Source organism: Phaseolus vulgaris, chromosome 8, assembly GCF_051622355.1.
Source record: "Phaseolus vulgaris cultivar YP4 chromosome 8, ASM5162235v1, whole genome shotgun sequence".
Lineage (NCBI taxonomy): Eukaryota > Viridiplantae > Streptophyta > Magnoliopsida > Fabales > Fabaceae > Phaseolus > Phaseolus vulgaris.
In genome coordinates, this window is record NC_143505.1 from 50,476,606 (window position 1) to 50,500,691 (window position 24,086).

General features: G+C 29.7%; 3 protein-coding genes across 3 annotated transcripts; 2 read left to right on the forward strand and 1 right to left on the reverse strand.

The window, feature by feature from the left end:
- Positions 1-6,074: 6,074 nt before the first annotated feature.
- LOC137825311 (uncharacterized) lies at positions 6,075-9,395 on the forward strand. The gene is made up of 8 exons (XM_090294147.1): positions 6,075-7,573; positions 7,664-7,760; positions 7,840-8,137; positions 8,201-8,440; positions 8,615-8,884; positions 8,968-9,209; positions 9,292-9,321; positions 9,369-9,395. The coding sequence occupies exons 1-8, from the start codon at positions 6,075-6,077 to the stop codon at positions 9,393-9,395; spliced, it is 2,703 nt and encodes a 900-aa protein (XP_090150273.1).
- LOC137826009 (uncharacterized) lies at positions 9,299-10,651 on the forward strand. The gene is made up of 6 exons (XM_068631848.2): positions 9,299-9,498; positions 9,572-9,664; positions 9,736-9,837; positions 9,918-10,127; positions 10,217-10,381; positions 10,461-10,651. Exons 1-6 carry the CDS (start codon positions 9,427-9,429, stop codon positions 10,491-10,493), a joined length of 675 nt encoding a protein of 224 aa, XP_068487949.1. The 5' UTR covers positions 9,299-9,426; the 3' UTR covers positions 10,494-10,651.
- Positions 10,652-20,040: 9,389 nt separating this feature from the next.
- LOC137823581 (Chaperone DnaJ-domain superfamily protein) lies at positions 20,041-22,470 on the reverse strand. Its single transcript, XM_068628782.2, has 5 exons — positions 22,125-22,470; positions 21,960-22,037; positions 21,798-21,873; positions 20,359-20,432; positions 20,041-20,269 (listed from the first exon to the last, which is right to left on the reverse strand). Exons 1-5 carry the CDS (start codon positions 22,230-22,232, stop codon positions 20,198-20,200), a joined length of 408 nt encoding a protein of 135 aa, XP_068484883.2. The 5' UTR covers positions 22,233-22,470; the 3' UTR covers positions 20,041-20,197.
- Positions 22,471-24,086: the final 1,616 nt, after the last annotated feature.

Here is a 24,086-nt window from a genome sequence, read left to right on the forward strand (position 1 = left end):
TGGAGTTGTGGGTTGCAACAATAAAGTCTTAATCATAAAAAATAAAATTTCAATTCAACTACTACTATTAAAATCCTTTCTCTTAATTTCCTTAATTTATTTCTTCCTCAAGATCCTATAAATATAAGAAGCTTGGTTTTGTATTATTTTTTTAAAAGAAAATAAAGGAGAGATTCAATATTAAATAATAATAAAATATTCATATGGGCATTGGCATGGGATGGGACCAAGTGTTGCCTAGGGAAATGGGTGAGTAATGCCATTGAGTGACTCTTTTGTTTGGCACTTTTTGCAACCAAATTCTTTTGTACCTACCGTTGTTAATTAAATTAAGTTTGCATTACTCAAATTATTCAAATTGTTCAAGAAGAATGGCAGAGACAAAATCAGCTGATTGAGAAATCAAAAACATCAAAATATAAATCTTTCTTTCAAAATTAATGTATTCAATGTTAAAACTAATATAACTAGCATTTCTGGTTTCTTAAATATTGACCTAACCATTGTAAGAATTAATATACCTATTGTAACTTTTTTAACAAATATTAAGAGTTTACTTTAACCACCAGATTTTAATTTCTAATTAATTTACTTAAAATCATTGTTTCTAAAAATTTAACTCTATTATTAATTGATTAGCTTGCAGAATTTACCATTTGTGTAAGAACAGAGTATCAATGCACGCAAATAATTCTTTTTGGGCTGGTACATGACGGGTCAGTTGCAAAATTTTGAACGTGGTTGTTATTTTACACCTTTTTTACTTTATACACTCCCAATAGTTTTGAAATTTATCATGATATCTAAACCATCATTTCGCCATAGTCCTCCCTTTATAAAATCTTTTACCCTTTTATCACCTTTTTTTTTATATCTCGTCAAAATACACTAGTTTCTCTATAAAACAAAAAATTATTATTTTTCTATCAAATTTCAGACATGCAAAAATAGTGCTAAGAACAAGAAATCATGTGAGAGAACAATGAGATTAGAAGAAGAGAAGAATAATATGTTTTATCCCATATCGTTAAGAGATAAAAATAAAGTATATAAATTATTACAAATTTTATTTTATAAATTGATTTTGTAAAACTGAGTTTAACTTCTCCTCCTTTCGTCTAATGTTTATTTATAAATAAAATAATTAGTGGTAATTTTATTATGATATTGTAACGTTGAGTTAGTCGTCCACTTTTTCATATAATACTTTAATATTTATTAATTATTTTATCAATAAAATAATTATTGTTAATTTTATTAAATAAAAGTTTTTAGAAGAAGCAAGATTCACAACATTTTACAAATTGTCACTCTCATACGCCTTTTTTTTATATCTTAATTAGTTCCTGTGTTTTAAGTGTATAATTTGTTTCCCTTAAAAAATTCACATGGGATCTAATCTTTGGCGTGTGAATTATTTTCTTCCGAATTTGAGTTTTGTGAACAAAAATTATAATCATAAAAAGAAAATTTAATTGAAAGTGGATCAATGAATCAGATTTGCTTCAACGGCCATGAGAGGCAGAAAGGTCATAAAAAATCTCAAACGGATATATTATCTAATAATGACGAACATGGTCCTCTGTTATATATATATATATATATATATATATATATATATATATATATATATATATATGCAAGTGCACAATTTTTAATTACTATTAGGTCAAATAAATTTGAAATGTCTCCTTAGAAGCAACTAAGACAAAAGTATAGTTGGATATCAATTCATAAGAGGGTGATAGAATGAACATGAATTTATTCAAAAACAAAGTTCGAAAAAAAATTTGAGCATGGATATAATAGTTTTGAAGAACAACAGAATTTTGTTCTTAAAATCCAAATTCTCAACATAGTTTTCACAAAATTGTTCGAAACTCGACTAATAAAAACCCAATTCTGAATTGTTTTTTTTAGGAAAAGAATTAAAAGAATTTTAAAAATGTTAATTTTAATAGTATAAATTAATGATAAAAAATTTAATGTTATATTAAAATTAGTAAATTTATTATATTACTATTATTATATTAAATATTTGAAGTTTATAACTTTTTTTCTCAGAGAAATTCCATTCTGAAATAATTGTTAGAATAATTCATTACAATAAAATTTAGAAACTAAACAAATGAATTTAAATTAATTATTTAAGTTAATACCTGAAATTTTAATTTAATTTTGAAATTAATTATGTATAAATTTATTTTTAATAATTTAACATACTATAATATAATAATAAATTTTACTTGTAAATATATTTATAGGTTTCGTATTAAATTTGTTAAAAAAGAATGTATAACACACAACAAAATATCATTAATTGGTACGATAATAACCAAAAGAAGTAAATAATTGATAATTGAATACGAAACAAATGAATAAAAAAAATATGCGTTCTATTTGCATACATATGCATCACAATCATTAAAGTTGTTTAAGTAATACAACATGATATCAATAATAGTTGAGTAAATATTCTTTATAAAAAAATAATTCAATCGTACTTTTATGATTTCTCAATAAAAAAAGTAAAGATGAAAATTCTATTTCCTCACGCTAACTTTATTAACAATAATAAGTTTCAATTAATAAAATAACAGTCACTTAAATAGTAGGTTTGTATGTTTGTGTTAAACACATGCACACTAACAGTCACTTAAATAGTAGGTTTGTATGTTTGTGTTAAACACATGCACACTAACACTCGTAGGCACGTATTAGTGAAAAGTTCAATTAAAAATATATTTATTAAATTTCTGACGATTCTAACACAATTTTAAAAAGAAAAAATACATTAATTTTTTAAAAAGTCAAATTTATTGTATAAATTTTTAGTACGATTATAAAAATAAATAACAAATCATTTTGAACCAGTCATGAAAAACATCTTTCTGCTAAAAAAAAACTCAAACATACTTGTACACATAAATATTTATTATCAAATTATATAATATATAGATTTGTGTATCTGTGTCCTACATTTTAGAGATAATACATATTTTCATGTTCGTGTCCGTGTCGTATCAATGTCTATGTCAGTGTTTGTGCTACATACAATTTTCTAACTAATAATAATTAATTAATTAATTCTTATATAACACTACTAATAGTAAAAATATTAATTTATTATTAATAACTTAAGTTATTAAATTAAAATTTAATATTAATATTTTATATCAATTAATTTTCTAAACATTATTTTAATTTAATAAATATAGGGAATTTAAAATTTTTATTTAAACTCATAAATTAATTTCACACTTTTTAATTAAATATAATACTACAAATTTTAAATAATTTGAATTAATTTACTTTAATAATTTATTTTAATATTTTTAAATTAATATTATTAAAAAAAATTATATTTCTCATAATTTTTTTTTAAGTAAAAAATTAGGTCAGGATTTTTATTCATGGGAAGTCTAATTTTAATTTTTTTACTACCATCATAATAATTAAGGATGGACAAAAATTCCAATTAGACCAAACTGTTCCAATTTATCCATTCAAAATCTATTTATGTAAATTTAGTTTTTATTTGATTTATATTTTATAATTCTCTTTCAGATCAGATTTTTATTTTGTTAATATAGATTTTAAAAATCGAAAAATCTGAATTTTTAATCTTAAAATTTATAAGATTGGACTAGGGTGATCATGGTCATGGATGAAAATCTAATCTAAATATTCCAATAAAATTTAAATTCATATTTATATTTGTTACAAATATAATTTGGATTTTTATAAATTCAAATATTTTAAATTCAAATTTATATTTTTATACTTTTATTTGTATATTGTGCTAACAAATAACACAACAAGTAATTGGTGTGAGAAGAGACATGATCTTCTACAAATTCTGAAGTACAAATTCTATACAGACGAATATCTAAACCACTAACTATATTTTCAGTTTCTAAATTAACTAATTGATGGTTGAGATTCCGCTATAGACACTACAAGAAAAAAAGGGTTTTAGTGGAGGTTATTTAGTGGAGGTTAACATCTTAGGAATTGATTTAATTAATGGAGGTTTTTTTCTAAAACCTCAACAAAATAACGGAGGTTTTTTAACCTTATTTAAATTCCAAAAGTTTATTCTAAAACTTCGGCAAAATGACAGAGGTTTTTTTAACCTTCATTAATTTCCAAAGGTTTATTTTAAAATCTCCGTAAAATAACTGAGGTTTTTTTAACCTTCGTTAATTTCCATAGGTTTATTTCAAAACCTCCGCAAAATAACGGAGATTTTTTAACCTTAGTTAATTTTCAAAGGTTTACTTTAAAACCTCTGCAAAATAGTTGAGGTTTTTTAACCTTTGTTAAGTTTCATTAATTTATTTTAAAATCTCATCAAAATAATGGAGTTTTTTAAATTTTCATTAAGTTTGAAATGTTTATTGTAAAACATCAATAAAATATTTTAAATTTTCTCAAATTTCAATAAATAAATATAATTAAAAATTTTAAAAAAAATAATTTAAAAAATAATTTAAATATATTTGATAACTAAATTCTTAAAGTTTTTGAAAGTGTAAGTTTAAACATATAAATTTTTTTAAAAATATTTTTAATTTTAAATATTTATTTAATTAAAATTAATTAATTTTTATTTATTTTATATAAATATTTTTAATAAAAAAAGAAAAATTATCTTTTTTTTAACTTTTCCAAAGATGTATTTTCAAACCTCAAGAAAATACTCACTTTTTTCAACTTTTGACTAAAAGGTTCATTATTGTTCTCCTCTTCCACAGTAGAGCTATTCTCCTCTTCCATGGTAGAGCTACTTCTCATCCTCTACAATAGAGCTTCTCCTCCTCCACCACGGACCTGCTTCTGCTGCTCCACCACGGTAATTGGTTTCTTCTTCCTTTTCTCAGTACATATTCTCTATGTAAGAAGTGTTTTCTTTCTGTTGAATCTTCCCAAATTTGTTCCTATTGTTTTTCTGGAATGTCTCTTGAATCATATCGCTGCAATCAGTGTCAGCATTCTGTTCACAAAACCTGTTTTTTGAAATACAAAAATGCTCCTCCGTGGACCTATGCTTCTATGGGCTCTGAATTTTCTGTCTGCGTGGATTGCTGGATTCCTAAACACTTGGAAATTTCTAGAAGAAGAAAAAGAAGAGTTATGGGAGATGAAAATGGTAGGATTATACTAGAGAATGGTAGTTCTAGGGTTTTGCCGGGTGGAAATCTGGCGCGGTCAATGGAGGATTTGGTTGAGGATGCAAAACGTGAGGTGGGGGAGAAGGTTGAAGCAGCCGCTAGGGCTAGAGAGGGGGCAGTGAAGAAAGCTTTGGTGGCGAGAAGGGTTGTTGAAATTGCAAAAAATGCTTTGAGTCTTGTAGCAAACGTGGAGGATGATGAGGATATGCGTCCTAGATCAAGCGAAATGATGCCTGATGAAATTGCTGAGTATCTGAAGTTTATGCATGATGGGCAACAAAGTTTGTATGAAGGATGTGGCAAGTATTCTAAACTTTCTTTCTTGCTCAAATTGTACCACATCAAATGTCTATGTAGAATGACTGACAAGGCAATGTCAATGATATTGGAGTTGTTAGCAGATGCCTTTGATTATGCTAAAATTCCATGTTCCTTCTATGAAGCTAAGAAAATCATTAATAAGCTTGGCCTTCATTACACCAAAATTGATGCTTGCCCAAATGATTGCATGTTGTACTATGGAGAAGACAAAGACAAAGAAGTTTGTAAGAAATGTAATGAATCTAGATGGAAAAGAAGAAAGAAGAACAAGACTATTGATGGTACTATGAAAAAGCAAAAGAAAGTTCCTGCTAAAGTTTTAAGATATTTTCCATTGAAGCCACGCTTACAACGAATGTTTATGTCTTCTAAAACAGCCGAGCATACTAAGGCATACTAAGGCATCCGAGGGATTCTGAAGCATGGAAGAACTTTGATCTAATGAATCCTCAATTTTCTTCAGATGCTCGAAATGTTAGACTTGGTTTGGCAGCTGATGGATTCAATCCATTCGGTGATTTGAGTACAAGTCATAGTACTTGGCCTATTGTACTCATACCCTACAATCTTCCTCCTTGGATGTGTATGAAGCAAAGTTCATTCATTCTTTCCATGATCATTCCCGGTAAAAGAGCACCAGGAAATGATATTGATGTATATTTAAGGCCATTAATTGAAGAATTAAAAGAGCTATGGAACAATGGACTTAAAACTTTTGATTCATATAGCAATGAAGTGTTTAATATGCATGCAGCTATATTGTGGACCATTAGTGATTTTCCTGGTCTTGGAACCTTATCTGGGTGGAATACACATACTGGGCTGGCTTGTCCTAGGTGTAATTTTGACACTACTCCTAAGAAGATTCAAGGTAAATTTTGTTTCATGAATCATCGACGTTGGTTAAATGCAAGACACAAATTCATATTAGCCCGCATTCATTTTGATGGAAGTGTGGAAAATAGAAATCCTCCTTTGACAATATCAGGAACAGATGTCTTAAGACAAGTTGAGAATGTCAATATCATATTTGGGAAAGAACCAGAAGTTGAGGAACTGGGGAAAAGACAACGCAAAGATCACCAAGCTATTGATGGCCCTCTACAATGGCGAAAAAAAAGTATATTTTTTGAACTTCCTTATTGGGTAAACAATTTATTGCACCATAATCTAGATGTTATGCACATTGAAAAAAATGTATGTGATAATGTGGTGTACACATTATTGAACCAAGGAAAAAAATCAAAAGATAACCTAAAGGCACGAAAGGACTTAAAAGATTGGGGTGTTAGACCTGATCTTTGGCCTGATGAAAATAATAAATGTCTTCCTGCTATATATACATTGACAAAAGAAAATAAGCATACGTTTCTGACAACACTAAAGAACATCACTGTTCCAGATGGCTACTCAAGTAACATTAGTAGATGTGTTGATGTCAAACAATGTAAGCTTGGAGGATTGAAAAGTCATGATTCACATGTTTTGATGGAGCAACTTCTACCTTTAGCAATGAGAAAGACACTCCCTAAAGAAGTGTGCTATGTTTTGATTGATTTGTGTTCATTTTTTAGAAACTTATGCAGTAAAGTTTTAAAAGTGGTTGAACTTAACCAACTACAAAATAGAGTTGTTCTCACATTATGTCACATGGAGATATTATTTCCTCCTGCATTTTTTACAGTCATGGTTCATTTGATTGTGCATTTGGTGGAAGATGCCAAGCTGGGAGGACCTGTCCAGTATAGATGGATGTATCCCATTGAGAGATATTTAGGAAAGTTGAAATCTTATGTGCGTAACAAGGCACAACCAGAAGGCTCAATAGCTGAAGGCTACATGGCTGAAGAGTCTTTAACCTTTTGTTCAAAATATTTAAATGAAATTGAGATTGTATTTAATCGAATAAGGCGTGTTGATGATGAACCAGACACTATATCATCTAGTGCAAGCACTTTGTTTCCACCTGTTGGAAAACCAATTGGGTCTTTTACTTACTTCTCTTTATCAGCAAAGGAAAAGTTACAAGCACATCGTCATATATTGACTAATTGTGCCCAAGTTGACCCTTTCCTTCAGTAAGTACTTTGACTTTATAACTTATTATGATTCATCTGCAATTGAACACTAACCATGTAATTATTATTTATTTAATTTAGAGAATTTAGAGACATTATACGAAGACAATTAAGAAGTCGTACACGGTCATCCTCTGTGATAGATAAGAGGGTTCATAGAGAATTTGCAGAATGGTTTTCTCGTCGTGTATGTATAATTTATATTGTTGACTTTTGATTATATTGAATATATAGAATTGTTTTGATCATATTTTCCTCTTTTTTAGATAAGAAATGAGTTGAATGGACCTCACTCAGATGATTTAAAGTTCTTAGCTATGGGGCCAATTGATTGTGCAAAACGTTACAATGCTTACAATGTAAATGGCTTCAAGTTCCGTACATTGGAGAGAGATGAAGGACTTAAAACACAAAACAGTGGGATATTTGGTACTTTTGGGACAAGGAGTTATGCAAGTAGCATCGACAATCAAATGCAATTTGGGGGTGTGCCTTATTATGGAAAATTGGTAGACATAATTGAGATAAACTATAATGGTCGATTTTCTGTTACTTTGTTCAAATGTAAGTGGGCTAATACAACTACTTCTAGAGGGATTATGACAGATGATCTTTGATTTACACTAGTAAACTTTACACGTTTGATACACATTGGTGATAATGATGATGATGAACCATACATCCAAGCTAAAGAAGCACAAATGGTTTATTATGTAGTGGATGAATTAGCTAAAGATTGGAGCATTCCTGTGCATCTAAAGCCACGAGACTTATATGACATGGGAGAAGATAATGATGTCACTTTTCATGAATGTGAAGCATTTGTACAAAACAATTTTGAAACTTTATTTGTCAATGGAGAAGGGAGTATATCGTTAACAAGGTCCTATTTTTAATTGAACACTTGTATATTATTTTTGTTTAAATTATCATCCTTATTACTTATACATTATTGTTTATACATGCATTATATTATGATTTGTTGAATTTCTATTTAAAAATATATTATTTTTCACATGTATTCATTTAATTATTATGCAGCACCTCATGTGAATTCTCATCCCATAGAGAATAATAATAAGAAGCATCCTCCCCCACATGCACCTCATAGGTTGATTTCTACTACTAAGAACAATTCTGCACCTGAATTTCAATTTGATAATACAAATGAATTTGTCCATGAATCTACATCTGAACCTACACCAAGGTTACAATCTGATGAAGAAAGAGAAGAAAATGTGGGTATTGAGATGCAAACTGAACAATCAAAGCATGTATCACGTAAAAGATCATGGCTTGTTGATGTCATTGGTAAGCTTGAATCAATACATTGCAAACTCACATTGTATTTGTTTTTTATGTTCGTCCTCTTAAACTAACAATAATTTTGACAGATAGTGAAGGCAAAAAGGTTAGGAAACAATTAACAGCAAATGATGTTTGGTTTTTATCTGTTGGTGAGAGGATTCTTGTTAACTGGAATAACGAGAACCAACCAATTGATGACAGTGGAGCATTGTTGAATAGGTTTTTAGGTCATGTTGCAAGAAATGTTAATGCATTTCCTATTAGCTATCAAAGTTGGAGGAAGATTCCCAAAGATTACAAAGAAGATATACTTAAGAAAATCATTCAAGTAATTATTTTTGGATTTTTCGGTGTTTTAATTGATATTATATTGAAATTATCTTAAATTTACTTGTGTAATAATTTTGAAGGCTAAGTTTGAAGTTGAATCTGATGCTCATGTAAGATATATCTTCAAATCACTTAACACAAAGTGGACTGAGTATAGGCAACAACTATGGCAACAAAGAAATGATGGAACACACAATAGAGATGAAATTATTGCAATGTGTCCAGAAGTAATGAATAAAGACCATTGGGCTTCTTTTGTTGACTACCGTTTAAATTCAAGGACAAAGGTAATAAAAACTACTTTATTATTTAAAGTGTTGATTTATTTATATTTAGTTCTTTTACTACATGTATGCTTAGGAAATTGCCAAAAAGAACAAGGATAATAGAAAGAAGCAAACAGTTCCTCATACTGGTGGATCCAAGAGCATTGCACGGAAGAAAGATGAGATGGTAACTTGATTCTCCTATAATTTTTATTATATCATATATCATGATTCATATACTTTTATTACATTTTAAAGGAGAAAGAGCTTGGTCGCAAAGTTAGTAGGGGAGAAGTATGGGTAGCAACACATAAACATGCTAACGGAGAATTTGTGAATGATGGGGCAAGAGAGATTGGGGTAAGTATCATTTTTGTAAAGATGAAAACTCAACCAAATTGGATGTGAGCTTCATTTATAACTTTTTTCATTATTTGTAGGAAAAGATTCAAGCATATGAGTCAAATACATCTTCCCTCTCACATGATATATCAATTGATGATTCACTAGCTCATGCCTTTGGAAATGAAGAATATTGTGGTCGTGTTCGAGGGATGGGATTGGGACCTTGCCCTTCTCATGTGTTTGGATATACTAGAAATTCTCGCACTGGGATATCTTCAACTACTTATAGAGAATTGGAGAATCAGGTTTTTGAACATGCATTTTCTTATGTAGCAATTTTTTAATGTGTATGGTTTTCTCACTCTTTTTCATGATAAATTCTGTTTTAATATAGGTTATTGCATTAAAGTCACAATTGGATGAACAAAATAAAAGATATGAAGAACGTGAAAAAAGATATGAAGAACATGAAAAAAGATTTGAGATAATGATGATTTTTTTCTTTCAAAGTTATCAAGGTCAATTGCCTCCTGAGTTGACTATGTTCAATCGTTCATCGGTAATGTTTAAAAAATTTAAATAACTTGTTTTATTTTTCAGATTTACATTTCTAATTGTGATATATGTTTATATTGTAGGTGTCTGATCAAGGAAGTGTGCCAAAAAATTAGGAAGGCAAAACCAAAACCATAATAATAATGCACCAAACACACTCATTCAACAAATAAAGAATTCATGTGGGATTAGAACGTGATCAAAACCGATCCTGCAGTCATATACTGGTTTTATCTTGTTCATTAATGAGTTTAAACTGGTATTAATGAGTTTAAATTTTGTGGAAAAAATGAAAATTTTGCTGGATTACTTCTTATTTTGCTTTAACTTTTTTTTTTAATTGGTGTCTTGATTCGTTCATGTGTTTGATGTTGATTTATAGTCTTTTTTAGTTTTTTTTTTTGGATTTGAAAGCTTGGTAGAGTTATGTTTAGGTGTTTTCCTTGTTTTTGTGTTGGCTAGTTTTGACAAGGTTGTTGAATCTTTCTTTTGAGTAGTGTATGAAAATGATTAAGAATGGATGAAAAACTAATTAATGTTTGTGTGGTGTGATGAAAAACTACTTTATTAATGTTGTCTTTAAGCCACATTTTTTTTCTCCAAACATTAGATTTGGAGCATGTCTCCAGGCAATGGAGAACCCAACTAATCTGGGAGGCAAATTCCTCCACATGCTCCATCACTCATAGCATATTTGCATGGCTAACCTAGTCATGTGTAGTTCACATGCCACCTTTAGGTATCTGGAAGGCCATTGCCTTCGCTACTCTTGCCAGCCTCTCTTTCGTCTATGTTCTAACTTCCTTTTCCTCCTTTCCAATTGATTGTTGTTCAAGCCTCCATTTGAACATCTTGAAATAGCATTTTTTACACATGTGCTATTTGTTTCTGATCTGTAATGGCATTTGGATTTGTCCACTCATTTTCTTTGTCACCTACAATTACTTTATTTAATGTAAAAAGTGATTTGTCTCGGTCTCCATCAATTGAATTGTGGTTTCTTGGTCATGGTTTTCATGAGCACTTGTAAGATGGTAGTAAAATACCATTAGAAAGAGTTGAACGATGGAAAAAGATTGATTCTTAGCTTTGTGCCTTGTTGTGCCATTATGTGGAACACAATATATTAGGCACTCTTAGAGCTTGTGTCACTCGTTTCAGAAGAAGGCTAAGAGTATTTTGTAAATAATATTCAACGACTTTATGACTCTGCTCATAAATTGACATCTCTTAAACAAACAAATCATGACATGACTTGTTTTATTATTGAAGTCCAATCAACTAGTAAGGAATTGAAAATGGTTTTAGATGTTGATTCTTCAGAAGAGATTAAGATGAAGTTGGATGAGTTCTATATGGTTAAGATTCTTCATGTCGTGCACCTTGATTTTGATTAAGTTTGAGTCCAAATCCTAATCGGTCAAGAAATTTCATCAATTTCAAATGGTTATAGATTTATGACCACATTTTCCATAGGTACTATCAGATGTGTTGGTTATGTACATGATATGTCATGGTTATAAGTCATTAAATTGATACAAAGTTGAGATTTATTTACTTTGGATGTGCATAAAAGGCTAAGATCTATTGTGCTGAGCCAGCTAGCTAACTTGGGTAGTCCCACCATATGTGTAACCTCTTTTTTTCTTTTTTTCTTTTTTTCAGCAAAGCTAGTTTAAATTGTTAAAGATTCTTTGTCCAGGTAAATGAATAAAAAAAAAACAAATTTCATAATTTTGAAACCTATGGTATTTTTTAAGGAGGTTCTAAAACATTTTATGGACGTTTTGAAACCCATGGTATTTTACGGGGGTTTTGAAACCTATGGTATTTTACGGAGATTTTGAAACCCATGGTATTTTACGGAGGTTTTGAAACCCATGGTATTTTGAAAGGCTTTTTCTGAGGTTTAAAAAAATCTGGGGAACACATTCCCCAGAGATGGTTTAGCGGGAAAACTACAACCTTGGGTAAATGACTTAATGGAGGTTTTAACCCTAGATAATGTAAAAATAAACCCTCGTTAAAACCATTTTTTCTTGTAGTGAGACTGATTACAAAACAATTTTGTTTTGATACCAGAAAATTAATTCTCTTTTTTAAAAATGTTTGAACGTAAGTTGATATTTTTAATTTTAAAATTTTAATATTTTGTACATAGTTTACCTATTTTATAATTCACATTGTTTAAAATACAAGATGTTACAAGTGACTATATTTAATAATCATGTTTAGAATTTGGATACGTGGGAGCCAATTTATAACCTAATATAAACAGATTTATTTGTTTAATTCACAATTGGTTAGTTTTAGAATTTTTTTTGTTTGGTTTTATTTAAAATGACATATTTTCTCACTTTCTTCATTAAAAGAAACACTCTTATCTCTTTTACTCTTAAATATTTTTCCATCCACACTTCACATGTTCTTTATTGGATAATTATATTAGACACTTTAAAAGTGAAAGAAAAATAAAAGTGTTAAAAGCTAATTTGTTCTCTTTCTTTCTTCAACTTCGTCATCCTGCCATGATGTTTATAGTACCATAAATTGTTTCCATTAATTAAATTAAAATAATGATAACTCTCCCAACCATTTTTTTAAAGCTTATGTGACTATATGAGAATTTTACCCATGACATTCATGGTTTTAAATAGTTTTAAATAAGTGTTGAAATATTTTAAACTGATTCATATTTATTTATTATTGTTGATAAAAAAATAATAATTTTAAAAAAAAATAAACAATATAAAAGTTTACAACTCATGTCACGATACAATGTTTAGTAAAGAGCAAAACACTAAGTAAAATACTAAATGAAATGTAAGCAAAAGACGAAGGAAGTCTAATTGAATGCACAAATTTCTAAATTCATAGAGAATAGAACAGAGTTTATAAAACAAGACATATATGAAGAGGTGACACACTTTATATAAAGGCATAAAAGAGCAAGACTTTAAGAGAGTATACGAAGTTTTAGACATGGAATCATCAAAATATACATTATAAAAACAATATTAAATAAAAATCAATTTTACATACGAAAAATAATTAGTTACACTAAATTAGATATTATTCTAAAGACTACAAAAATTATTGGTATCTAAAATTGTTTCTATTATTAATCAAATTTATAAACTTGTTTCTAAATTGATATCTAATTAGCTATCAAAGTTTTAATTACCAATTTTAGAATCTAAATTAATTAGTAGCTAAAATCTTGGTAGCTAATTAAATATCAATTTAGAAACTAGTTTATAAATTTTATTAATAATAGAAATTATTTTATATACCAATATATTTTTAGTCTTTATAATAGTATATAATTTAGTCAATATAGTAACTAATTATTTTTTGTCTCTAAAGTTGATTTCTATTTAATGATTTTTTTTGTGGTGACATTGATTAAATATGAAGATAATCTAAGACAAAAAAAAAACTCACAAGTTGATCCGAACGAATCTCAAAGTTGATTTTGACACAAACAAACAACCATCTCAGTTTGTATGCTCAATTTACTATTGTCAGAGTAATAGAGAAAATTTAGAGAAAACAAATTATCTTTTGCACTACAAGAAAAGTTATTAACATACAATCATGTTTTGAAAAAACTCTAACATAAGAAAAAGTGAAAGCACACGATACAAAAGTTTGATTTAGAACATCCATTAAAGGAAGTTTCCTCATTCTTGAACAAAACATGAACAAGTGAACATACACATACTACATGAATGCTACATGCACAAAGATATTTCCAAACTTCTTAAGACTTATAGAAATAGTTTGTGAGCTAAACAACTACGAAGGAGTTTCATTTTTATAAATTCTTCACTTTGTATATCTTCTCATTGAGAGCTTCCTATTTAGTCTTTCAAAACAACTTGTGTTGCATTTCTAGGATAGACATTGTGTACTCGACACTTAGCTAGAAGTAGCATTGAGTACTTGATGAAGAATGAGAGATAGAGCATCCCTTGACCAAGCCCAACCCTCCAGAATGATGACCCAGACCATGACACAAGATCCAGGGCTAGGTCAGGACCCACAACTTGGAAATGCTTCAGAGCTCATCATTCCTCAGAGGATCACCAGGAGTAGAGCTCAAACCATGGGAGCTGAGCATCAGCTAGTTTCTTTGTTTTTAATATCAGTTGAGTATGGTCCATTTAGCATAATAGGGGGTGTATTTATCATTTTAGCTTATGTCTTGTCCATTAGGGTTAAAATGTAGCCCTAGCTTCTAAAAGTTGGGACTAAAGAACAGTATTGACCTAGGTCAAACCCCTAGGTCGCCCCTCTCGTATACCTATTCTACCCCTCCCCCATATTGCCCACCAAGGCGCCCATTTCTATAAATAGGGTGTCTTACCTCATGTATCTTCACCTAGATTTTGAATATTGTAAAGAAATTATGCTTGAGTGATTAGTGAGCTTTTTGTCTCCTAAATGATTTAGGTCTTATCTAAAGTGTGTGAGCATTTCAATCGACAACTCTGTTGAATCAAGTGTGTTCAAGCTTTGAAGAATCCAAACCCTTTGAAGGTTGATGGAAGGCTGGATGTGCTTGTTGTTGCTGAGCTGTCTTTAGATAGGATCTGGGGTAGATTATTTGTATAAATCCACTCTTGATTGAATCCAAAGCTTAAGCATTCTCAAACCTTTTAAAAGAAAAGTGTTTTTCAAACTAAGTGAAAAACAATTTGTTTTGTCGAAACAACCGATTGTTTTATACTTAGGTGTTTTTAGAAAGGTTGAAAACTGTTTTTGATGGTTGACTTACTGTCAAACCAAAACAACCGATTGATTCGAGCATTCAACCGATTGTTTGTTTTGGGACCATAACAGAAAACTGTTTTGTGCTTTGACTGAGCATTAAATGATTTTATAACTGAATACGCTCCAGTTTTAAATGCTTTGACCAGTCTTTGAATGCAATAAATAGTTTGTTCAGATTATGTAACAAACAACAACTTAGTTTTAATCAAAGAAAAACATATTTGAGTTTTTTCAATGATTTTGCTTTTGAAGAGTTGGAGATTGCTTTTAAGATTGCTTGGATCAAAGAGAGTGTAAGATAGGATTTTTCATCTTGTATTGATATCAGATCTTTTCTGTAACAAGTGTAATCCTTTGTATCTTTGAAGAAACTTTGTGTGTGAAGCTGAGAAGTGTTGTGTGTTCTTGAGGTTGTCAAGATCAGCATTCTTAGTGGTGTTTCTGCTGAGCCAAAGGAAGTGTGTGTCTTGAGGGGATCAAGGTCACTTCTTTGGTGGTGTTGTAAGTAATCTAGGGTTGATTGCTTAGTGGATTCCCCAGTGGTTTCTGGGAAGACTGGATGTAGCTCTTGGTTAAGAGTGAACCAGTATAAACATGTGTGTTCAATCTCTCTATCCCTTGAACTCTTTAAATTCAATTTTATATTTGTGAACTGGTATAAACAACCGATTGTTTCTGCGAAACAACCGATTGTTTTTCTGGTGTTGTGCTTATTTGCTTTGTGTTTTTGGCAAACTGAATTCTGATTCAAGTTTTCTCGAAGTAATTTCATTCTAGACTCAAAAGTTTGCGAAAACCCTCTTTAAACCATTCACCCCCTCTCTAGTTTAAAGCCATACATTCTAACAGACTCTTCCTTCACTTATCTTGGAGTTTCTCACCCTCCAAGTGACGTGATCATCTTCACCATTTTTCACCATAAGCTTCCTTCATCCATCTATTTTTCCATCCTTCCTTGCGCCATTTATTCCTTGTTTATGTCATTTCCTTTTGGTCATCTTAATTCATCCTTTACTTTCATTGTTCTTAAATTTCGCCCCTTACATCATAATCACCTTATTTTTGTGTTTTTCTCAATGCCCTTCTGAAGTGAACCTTCACACTTACTTAACCACTTGGTTAAGTTCGTGTCCAGTGGGATCTTCTTAGGGTTCTCACCTTAAATTACTAATCTCTCAAAATCATAAAGAAGGGCAACCAATTCAAATGTGCACCTAAAATCAACTCACATCAGTACTTATACTTAATCTAAAAAATGATTTTTGTACCGACCAGTCCTCGGTCATCGACCTCAGAGGGGACCTTAGACATCGGACGTAGTAAAGATGGGCCATGTAAGGTGGGTCCCAGAAATCATATCAGTTATCAAATGAAACACCTAGATATAAGAAAGCCTGAGCCACAAGGGATCCATGCATGTGGGGTGTATGGCGCATCCGGACGTGACAAAAGTGAAGAACCCTTGGAGGCGCTAAGGCCCATTAGGGTTAGGGTTTCCAAGGGTAGCCTGCATGCATGGCACGTGAATACTTAGGGCACCCATAAAACAGATGGCCACGCAGCATTGGTGCATGAGTTGGTACCTTGGCGACCATTCTGTTAGTCGTTGCACTCTAGTAAAGGGAAGTCCTATGTGCCCGATTATGCTAAGATTGTGTAATAGTGACACAGGGACATTCTCTAAGGAACCCTAGACATGAGTAACAGAACATAGGTCAACCCTAGTTTCAACCTATATAAAGGGCACTAAGAACCCTAGCAAGGTACACGGTTTCTAAGACTGAAACTACTTTATACACTTATTGTTTCTTTGCCCCAGTACTGACTTGAGTGTTGGAGTGCAAACGGTCGTCAAGGTGCCCTTTTTCTTTGTAGGTGAGAGATTTTTCAACCAAGGAAGTTCGATCAAAGACTGTCGTTCGAGTCAACCGGCGAGAACAATTTTATATAGTCGTTATAAACCAAAAATAACAATAACAATATTTACAATCAAGTTTTGATACTTACAATCAAATTTTGATTAGTAAAACTTTTTGCATATAGAAAAGAAAAGTAAAACTAACCTAGATTGAGGTAGACTAATATAAACTAAAGTGTTCTATATTATTTTCTATTACTCTGTTTATCTGCTTTTTATGATACCACACCATAATGAATTCAATTTCATACCATTTTCATCATACAATATCATTCAAAACGCGATCCACAATATATAAAATCTTATTTAACATAAAAAAAATAATACTTAAATACTAAACCATCAAAATCTAATATTGTTACAAGTTTAAATAATATATAAACAAACAACACAATGTATAAACACACAACATCCCTGTAAGAGAAATTGAATATTGGGACCAAGTCCTCTCCACATTCAGATCTTCTAGCCTAGAGTGTTATTTAAAAAATTAGAATTAGCTTCTCTTACCTTAATTGCTTACTTTCCAAACAACTTCTAGAACCTAAGGAAAAACAGGTAACAAAGGATCTTTAGAGCAAAAATGAACTTATTATGTTTAAAAATCTGACCAGGTAAAAATGTTTCTTAACTCGCCAGCTACAACGTTGTCCGATCAGATTTTAAAATAGATAAAAAATTGGGAGAGGAAATTAAGAAAAAAGAGAGAGAAGAGAATATGGAGAGAAAGAAAAGAAAAAGGAAAAAATGGTGGTGAGGAGCTTCTCAACACTTTTTCATATGCTATTACAAATATATATATATATATATTAATTACAATTTTTTCCAAAAAATGCATAAAAGTAATAACTTAAAAAAGAAAAGGAAAAAAAAATTATATGTTTACTTAAAATGTATAGTTTTTGTAAAAGGAAAAACTAGGTTGTACAATAATAAATTGGTATTTTTAAACTTTTGTATGATTAATAAATTTTAATAAAATTCTTAAAATAGTAAAAAAATCAAAAATATAATTAATAGAGTTAAAAAGAGAGACATAAATATTTGTATACTAATTTGATTCTAATCAAATTTACATTCAATTTTAATTATGACAATCCTAATAAAATTGTTTTATTATTTTGAACATTATATTATAATTACACTTCTTAGGTGAAATATAAAACCACTCAAGATGTATATATAGATCCTTGAAAACCTATAAGAAACGTTACAAAAAAACTATAAAGATTAAGAAAAAAATATCACCTACGGTGATATTTTAAAATGACTAAATACAAAAGATTATACGTATTTCCCATCAAATGTTTTTAAGACAAAACTCTTATCAAGGGTTTATGATCAAAAGTTTTTTCTTTGTTTTTTAAAAAGTTTTTGAAAACGAAAATATGTTTGTATACGTTCTAATTAATTTTCTTTGAAATATAAAAAAAAAAAAACTTTTTCTAGTCAAAGACAAAATAAACATGATATATAAACTAATGCTGACACAATCTAATACATGAATCACACACATCCACATATATGTAAACAAATAACATTCATAAGATAAAAGGTATACCATCGAAATCACTAGCTAAAAAATCTTCAATTTTCAAAATTCTTAATCTAACATTTTTAAGTTTGTTGTTTGATTATTTTAAAATTTAAATTATTTCACCTTCAAAATAATTAAATTATATTTTAAAAATCATATAAATAATACTATCCATAGCGATTAATAACGGGCATTGATTTTTGTAATTGTTTTCCATATGCACATTTTTTACCTCTTTACCCTTCATATTCTTATCTTCATTAACCAAATTTTCAATTTTAGTGATTTACGAGAAATGATCCATAATAAGTAGTCATAATAAGGAATTTAAATTATTATTGTAATTTAATCCCAACAATGAATAAAATTAAAATATTTTATAATTGTTTATATATATTTTATAACTGTTTATATATATATATATATATATATATATTATTAAAAATTTACTTCGTAGTAAAAATATTATTTCAATAATAGTTTTATAGAAAAATTATATTTATTATTTTTTACTATTAGAAAATAAATGTGGACATACAAGCTTGATAACCCCTATATTTCTACTAACAATAAAGACAAATGTGTGTCCAATTCTCATTAAAATAATTAGGTAGTATTGGTACTTAATCAAAGTGAATAGTCTCCATCAATGTTGGAATAAGTCTAGAATTATTTATCATGTCTAATAAATACTTGTCTTATTTAATCTACAAATATCTTTGCAAGATAAATTGTGTAAGTTAAATATTTATTAGTATGTTATCTTATAATAAATATTTATTTTATTTTATCTTAAATTAGTATTTAACTTGTTATGTACGGAATACACATTTATTTATAAACTTAGAAATCAAATATTTTATTTAGAATGTATAATTGTTTGAAAAAATTTAAAACGTGAAACATATTTTCTTTAAACTTATGTTTAAATTGAATACGAAGAGAAACTTTTAAAATTATTCTTTTGAAAAAATAGAACTTTTATTTTTATGCTTCATTTTCTCTCCCATGAAATTAAATAAGAAAAACTTGCAAATTTCAAATGTTTTATTTTCTTCTTGTTTTCTTTTGGTCAAAATATACAGAACAAATAAAATAGCGTAATGAGCAAGGTTGTTTAAAAACATAAACTGGACCAAACTAAAACGCATAAAAAATTGCACCGCACATTAAGTTTATAATAATTGAACTATTCCCAAATTAAATTACTTAAACTAAATTTTAAATTACCACATGAAATTAAAAAAATATACTTTAAAATAACGTATCCGTTGAAAAATAATTCAAACATTTTTAAAAACAATTCATTGTTATTCAGTTTACTCGATCTGTTATATAATTTTAGGTTAGTCGAATCAATTTTTGAAATAAACTAAATTTATGCATCTTGAACGATTATTTAAACACAAGAATGAAAGAAGGCAAGGGAAGCGAATACAACAGGTAGAAGTTCCATTTTGTTCATTTCTTTTATACAAAAAAAACATCATAATCAGATATCTTCAATACTAAGCATGGCATGCAGTGCCAGGTACTTTAAAAAAACTGTCCCAGATGCACTGGAAGGCTATCTGTGATGTTGGTTTTGTTTACCATATCGAATGCTTTATGCCAAGGCCATTGCAAGTCAAGATAAGGCCCTTGTAACGATTAAGATAATCCTACATAAAAAGATGAAAGAGTTATTCTTTGTAAATAAAACATTCTTTCAAAACACAATTTCTGCTTGAAGAAAACAAACATTGCTTACAATGATATTGTAATCATATTCGTAACGCATCCCATTTATGTCATATTCTCTCCTTTTGACTGGATCACTCAAAACTGTGCAATAAAGCCAAATAGGTGTTAGATTATAACTACAGAACTCATACAGACTCATCTACTCAGCTAATAGAAATAAAGGTACAAAGATAATAGAGAATTGGAGTATATAATCAGCAAGTAGTAATATCTCATTAGATTTAAATAGGAATTCAGACAATACTCATCAGAGGGGAATTAGACTACAACAGTAATATCATATTTATAGAACCATTCACCAGCTACAATCTCAACCATGATCTATCTTCTCAGGCATCAATGGACCATCTTCCCTATTGGTCATGTGCCTATTATTAGACTATAACCAATGGCTAGGTTGGTAGAGAAACACATATGTAAGAAGGGGTAAAGCTCTCATGATCCCATCTCCCTACAAATTAAAAAATCCACCAGTTGTGTTGTCAATTCTTAATCTAACAAGCATCCCTGATAACAAGCCAAAACCCTGACAAGAAGCATCACTTTAACAAACCAAAAGAATGATACACAAATTAGAAAACTTTAGAAGGGTGGCTCATTGCATGAAGCTCCCACCAAATGGAGTTTGGAGAGGGTAAACATATGCAGCCCGGACCGCACACGTGAATTTCTAGGATTTGAGTCATCTACATCACCATCACATCGTATAAAAACTAACTATATCAATTCCGGATGTGGTAATAATCAAGTGGTAGGGTACATTGCAAATGCATTCATAAGCTTCAAACTTCAAAGCACTAGTATGCTTTCCAGTTAAAAGGAGGAGGTTTCCATAACAGGCATATAGAAATTTGAGCAAATTAGGGGTAATAAGATGAAATTGGAGATTTACATTGAGGATAAATTGTTTAACCTTATAACACACAGAAAACAAACTCAGTCAAATGAACCATTCTAGTTCTAAGCATGATTGCATATCTTATACAAGGCTAGATATTATAACAGAGCCAATCAAACTCAAGATTTACATTTGACTTCTTTAAATGAATAAGCCAAGGTAGACTAACATCTTTTCTTGTTCTTGTCAAGCTTGAGCTTCTAGTGCTCAGCTTGACTCATCTACTCCTCCAGCTTCTAGTATGGGAAAAGACAAAAAGGATTTGTTTAGAAAAATTTCTTCATGAACACTTGCAGGTGAAAAAAAATTAAAAATCATTTTAAAAAAAAGCTACCATAAGTAAACTTCGCCAAATTTATGCATAAACTAATTTTAGCTCATAGATAAATTAATTTACTTTTTTTTATGATATACAAAAAATTACTCAAAAATGTCGTATCAAGCATGTATAATCATCATATCATAAAGCAAATAACAGTTTAAAACTACAAACAACGATGGCATCCTTATCCCTAACCCTAAAAACAAATACATAGATACATACATACCCTGGTAGGCCTCGTTTATGTCTTGGAATCGCGAGGTAGTGGAATCCTGGTCTTTCTGCTTGTCCGGGTGCCACTTCTGCGCGCACAACCACACCCACATTAGCCCCAATCGGAAACCCCGGCAAAAGGAAAACGCTAATAACACAACACAACAGAACACACCAGAGCGAGACGAATGTAATTGGAGCGAATATCATCATCCGTGGCATCATAATCCACTTCCAGTATCTTATAATAATCCTGCCCGACACAACACAATACGCTGTTACAAAAACAACCCATATTCACAAAACAAAGTTTGAAGAGTTACGTTAGTGTGTGCAGCACCTTGGGTTTGGCGAGGGCGGAGAAGAATTCGAAGTTGAGATGAGAATCGGGTTCGGGTTGGTCGGATTTGGGGATGGCGTCTTCGTAATCGCTCCATTCCCACATCATGTTGTTGAGTTTGTTTGTGAGCGTTAAGAAAAGAGCTGAGAGAAACGAAGAGATAAAGTGAGTGGAAATAATTGAATCGAGTGCTTCTTTTCTTTGTCTCTGTGTGTCTCGGCGTGCCGCGTATGTCTCATTTACGCCGCTATTATCCAACAAATCAAAACTCAACTAACAAACATTCGCTACCACGACTCTTCTAGATTGAGCTTTGGAAAGTCCTCTTAAATATAGTGTTTGTGGTAGAGATATTCATCCAACAACATTTACAATCTTATAACGATGAAATATTTAAACAATTGAATTTCTGATAATCTTAACAGGATTTTAACACAATTTTTTTTTAAAAAAATACATTAATTTTTTAAAAATTTAAATTTATTATATAATTTTTTTTATAATTATAAAAATAAAGAATAAATTATTTTGGATCAGTCATAAAAAAACATCTTTTTGTTCCAAACAAATCTGAAACATAAACAAATCTAAAACCTACTTATAAACATGAATTTTTATTGTCAATTTATATAATTTATAATTATATAATATATAAATTTGTGTCTCTGTACCCTACATTTTAGAAATTATACGTAAATTACTATTAATTACAAATATTTTCATTTTTCAAATTCTTAAGAAATATCATTCCAAAGTCATGTACGATTTTACATAGTAACTGGACTAAATTTTAAGTTAATTTTGTTAAAAGAATTAAATTTAAATTTACTATCTAATAGAATCATAAAAAAATCTTTTATTTATGTCTAATCTCATTATGTTTAAGATACATAAGAAAAAGTAAAGTGTATTGAGAAAATCTTTATCTTTAAAATTAACTTTGTAAAAATAAACTAGACTTAAACTTATTTGTTAAAACAAAACAAAATTGCTTTCCAAAAAAAGCACATTTTTTCTCTTGCAAGCGAATGTGTAACGATTCAATGCACAATTTCACGACAAAAACCGTAAGGTTCTAGCGTCGTGACAGACATACGATATTATTTGCGACGAAACAAAACAACCAATTACGTCGCGTTCGGTTGATTTGCTGATTTTTTTTATGTTGGTCTATTTCGAAAAACAAATATCTAATTGAATAGCAGTGCAAGTGTTGTTTCGGCTCAATTTTGGGATTCTTTGAATCTCTTCTATGGCCGTTGGATGCTGCATTATGGTAAGACAGAAATTTTTATATTCTTGTAGAATAATTTTGAAGGAGATATTTTTGTGCATCTTATTTTAAAATATGGTATTTCCTTTAAAAAAAATTGGTAACCTTCTAGATGTTTTTATTTATTATTAAGATTTAATTGCACATTTTATTACATTTCGTGATATGTTATTTTAATAATTAGATATATTATTCTTAATAAAAAAAATTATGGTATGTTTATTTTTAAAAATTTAATTAGTATTTCAATCATTTGGATAACGAAAAAGGAATGTAATTAATAAAGAATACTTGGTTAATTATGACTTGTTAAGAGTAAAGAATACTCATGTTAACAAAGAGTGTTTTCTGCAAAGAATACTTAAGGGGATAGTCAGCTCTGGCTTGAACAAGAAAATACTCACTTAATCAAGGAATGACTTGTGTCAATAATACTCTAAGGGTTAGGCAAATTTGGCTATAAGCAAAAAAAAAAAAATACTCAACACATATTTTGCAGCATTAGTATGCTTATTTGAACTTGACTAATTGGCCAAGAACTGGATGTAGTTTGTGAGACATATGAATTGGCCAAAAATTGATTGGCCATTCACAATAGGCATGTATTCTTTAAGTTACCTTCATAAGTCAAATGTTTGCCAAGTGTTGTCAATTAGATGAAAGAATTACAAACTAATCTTTAGTCGGAA

Bases quoted from the DNA above. Each gene is read 5' to 3' on its own strand.
- LOC137825311 (XM_090294147.1), top strand. From the start codon at position 6,075: ATGTGTATGAAGCAAAGTTCATTCATTCTTTCCATGATCATTCCCGGT. The intron at 7,761-7,839 runs GTATGTATAATT...CCTCTTTTTTAG, and splicing joins CAGAATGGTTTTCTCGTCGT to ATAAGAAATGAGTTGAATGG. The intron at 8,441-8,614 runs GTATATCGTTAA...ATTATTATGCAG, and splicing joins ATTTGTCAATGGAGAAGGGA to CACCTCATGTGAATTCTCAT.
- LOC137826009 (XM_068631848.2), top strand. From the start codon at position 9,427: ATGTGTCCAGAAGTAATGAATAAAGACCATTGGGCTTCTTTTGTTGAC. The intron at 10,128-10,216 runs GTTTTTGAACAT...GTTTTAATATAG, and splicing joins ATAGAGAATTGGAGAATCAG to GTTATTGCATTAAAGTCACA. The intron at 10,382-10,460 runs GTAATGTTTAAA...TTTATATTGTAG, and splicing joins CTATGTTCAATCGTTCATCG to GTGTCTGATCAAGGAAGTGT.
- LOC137823581 (XM_068628782.2), bottom strand. From the start codon at position 22,232: ATGATGTGGGAATGGAGCGATTACGAAGACGCCATCCCCAAATCCGAC. The intron at 20,433-21,797 runs GTATGTATGTAT...TTTATTGCACAG, and splicing joins CATAAACGAGGCCTACCAGG to TTTTGAGTGATCCAGTCAAA. The intron at 20,270-20,358 runs GTAAGCAATGTT...CTTTTTATGTAG, and splicing joins AATATGATTACAATATCATT to GATTATCTTAATCGTTACAA.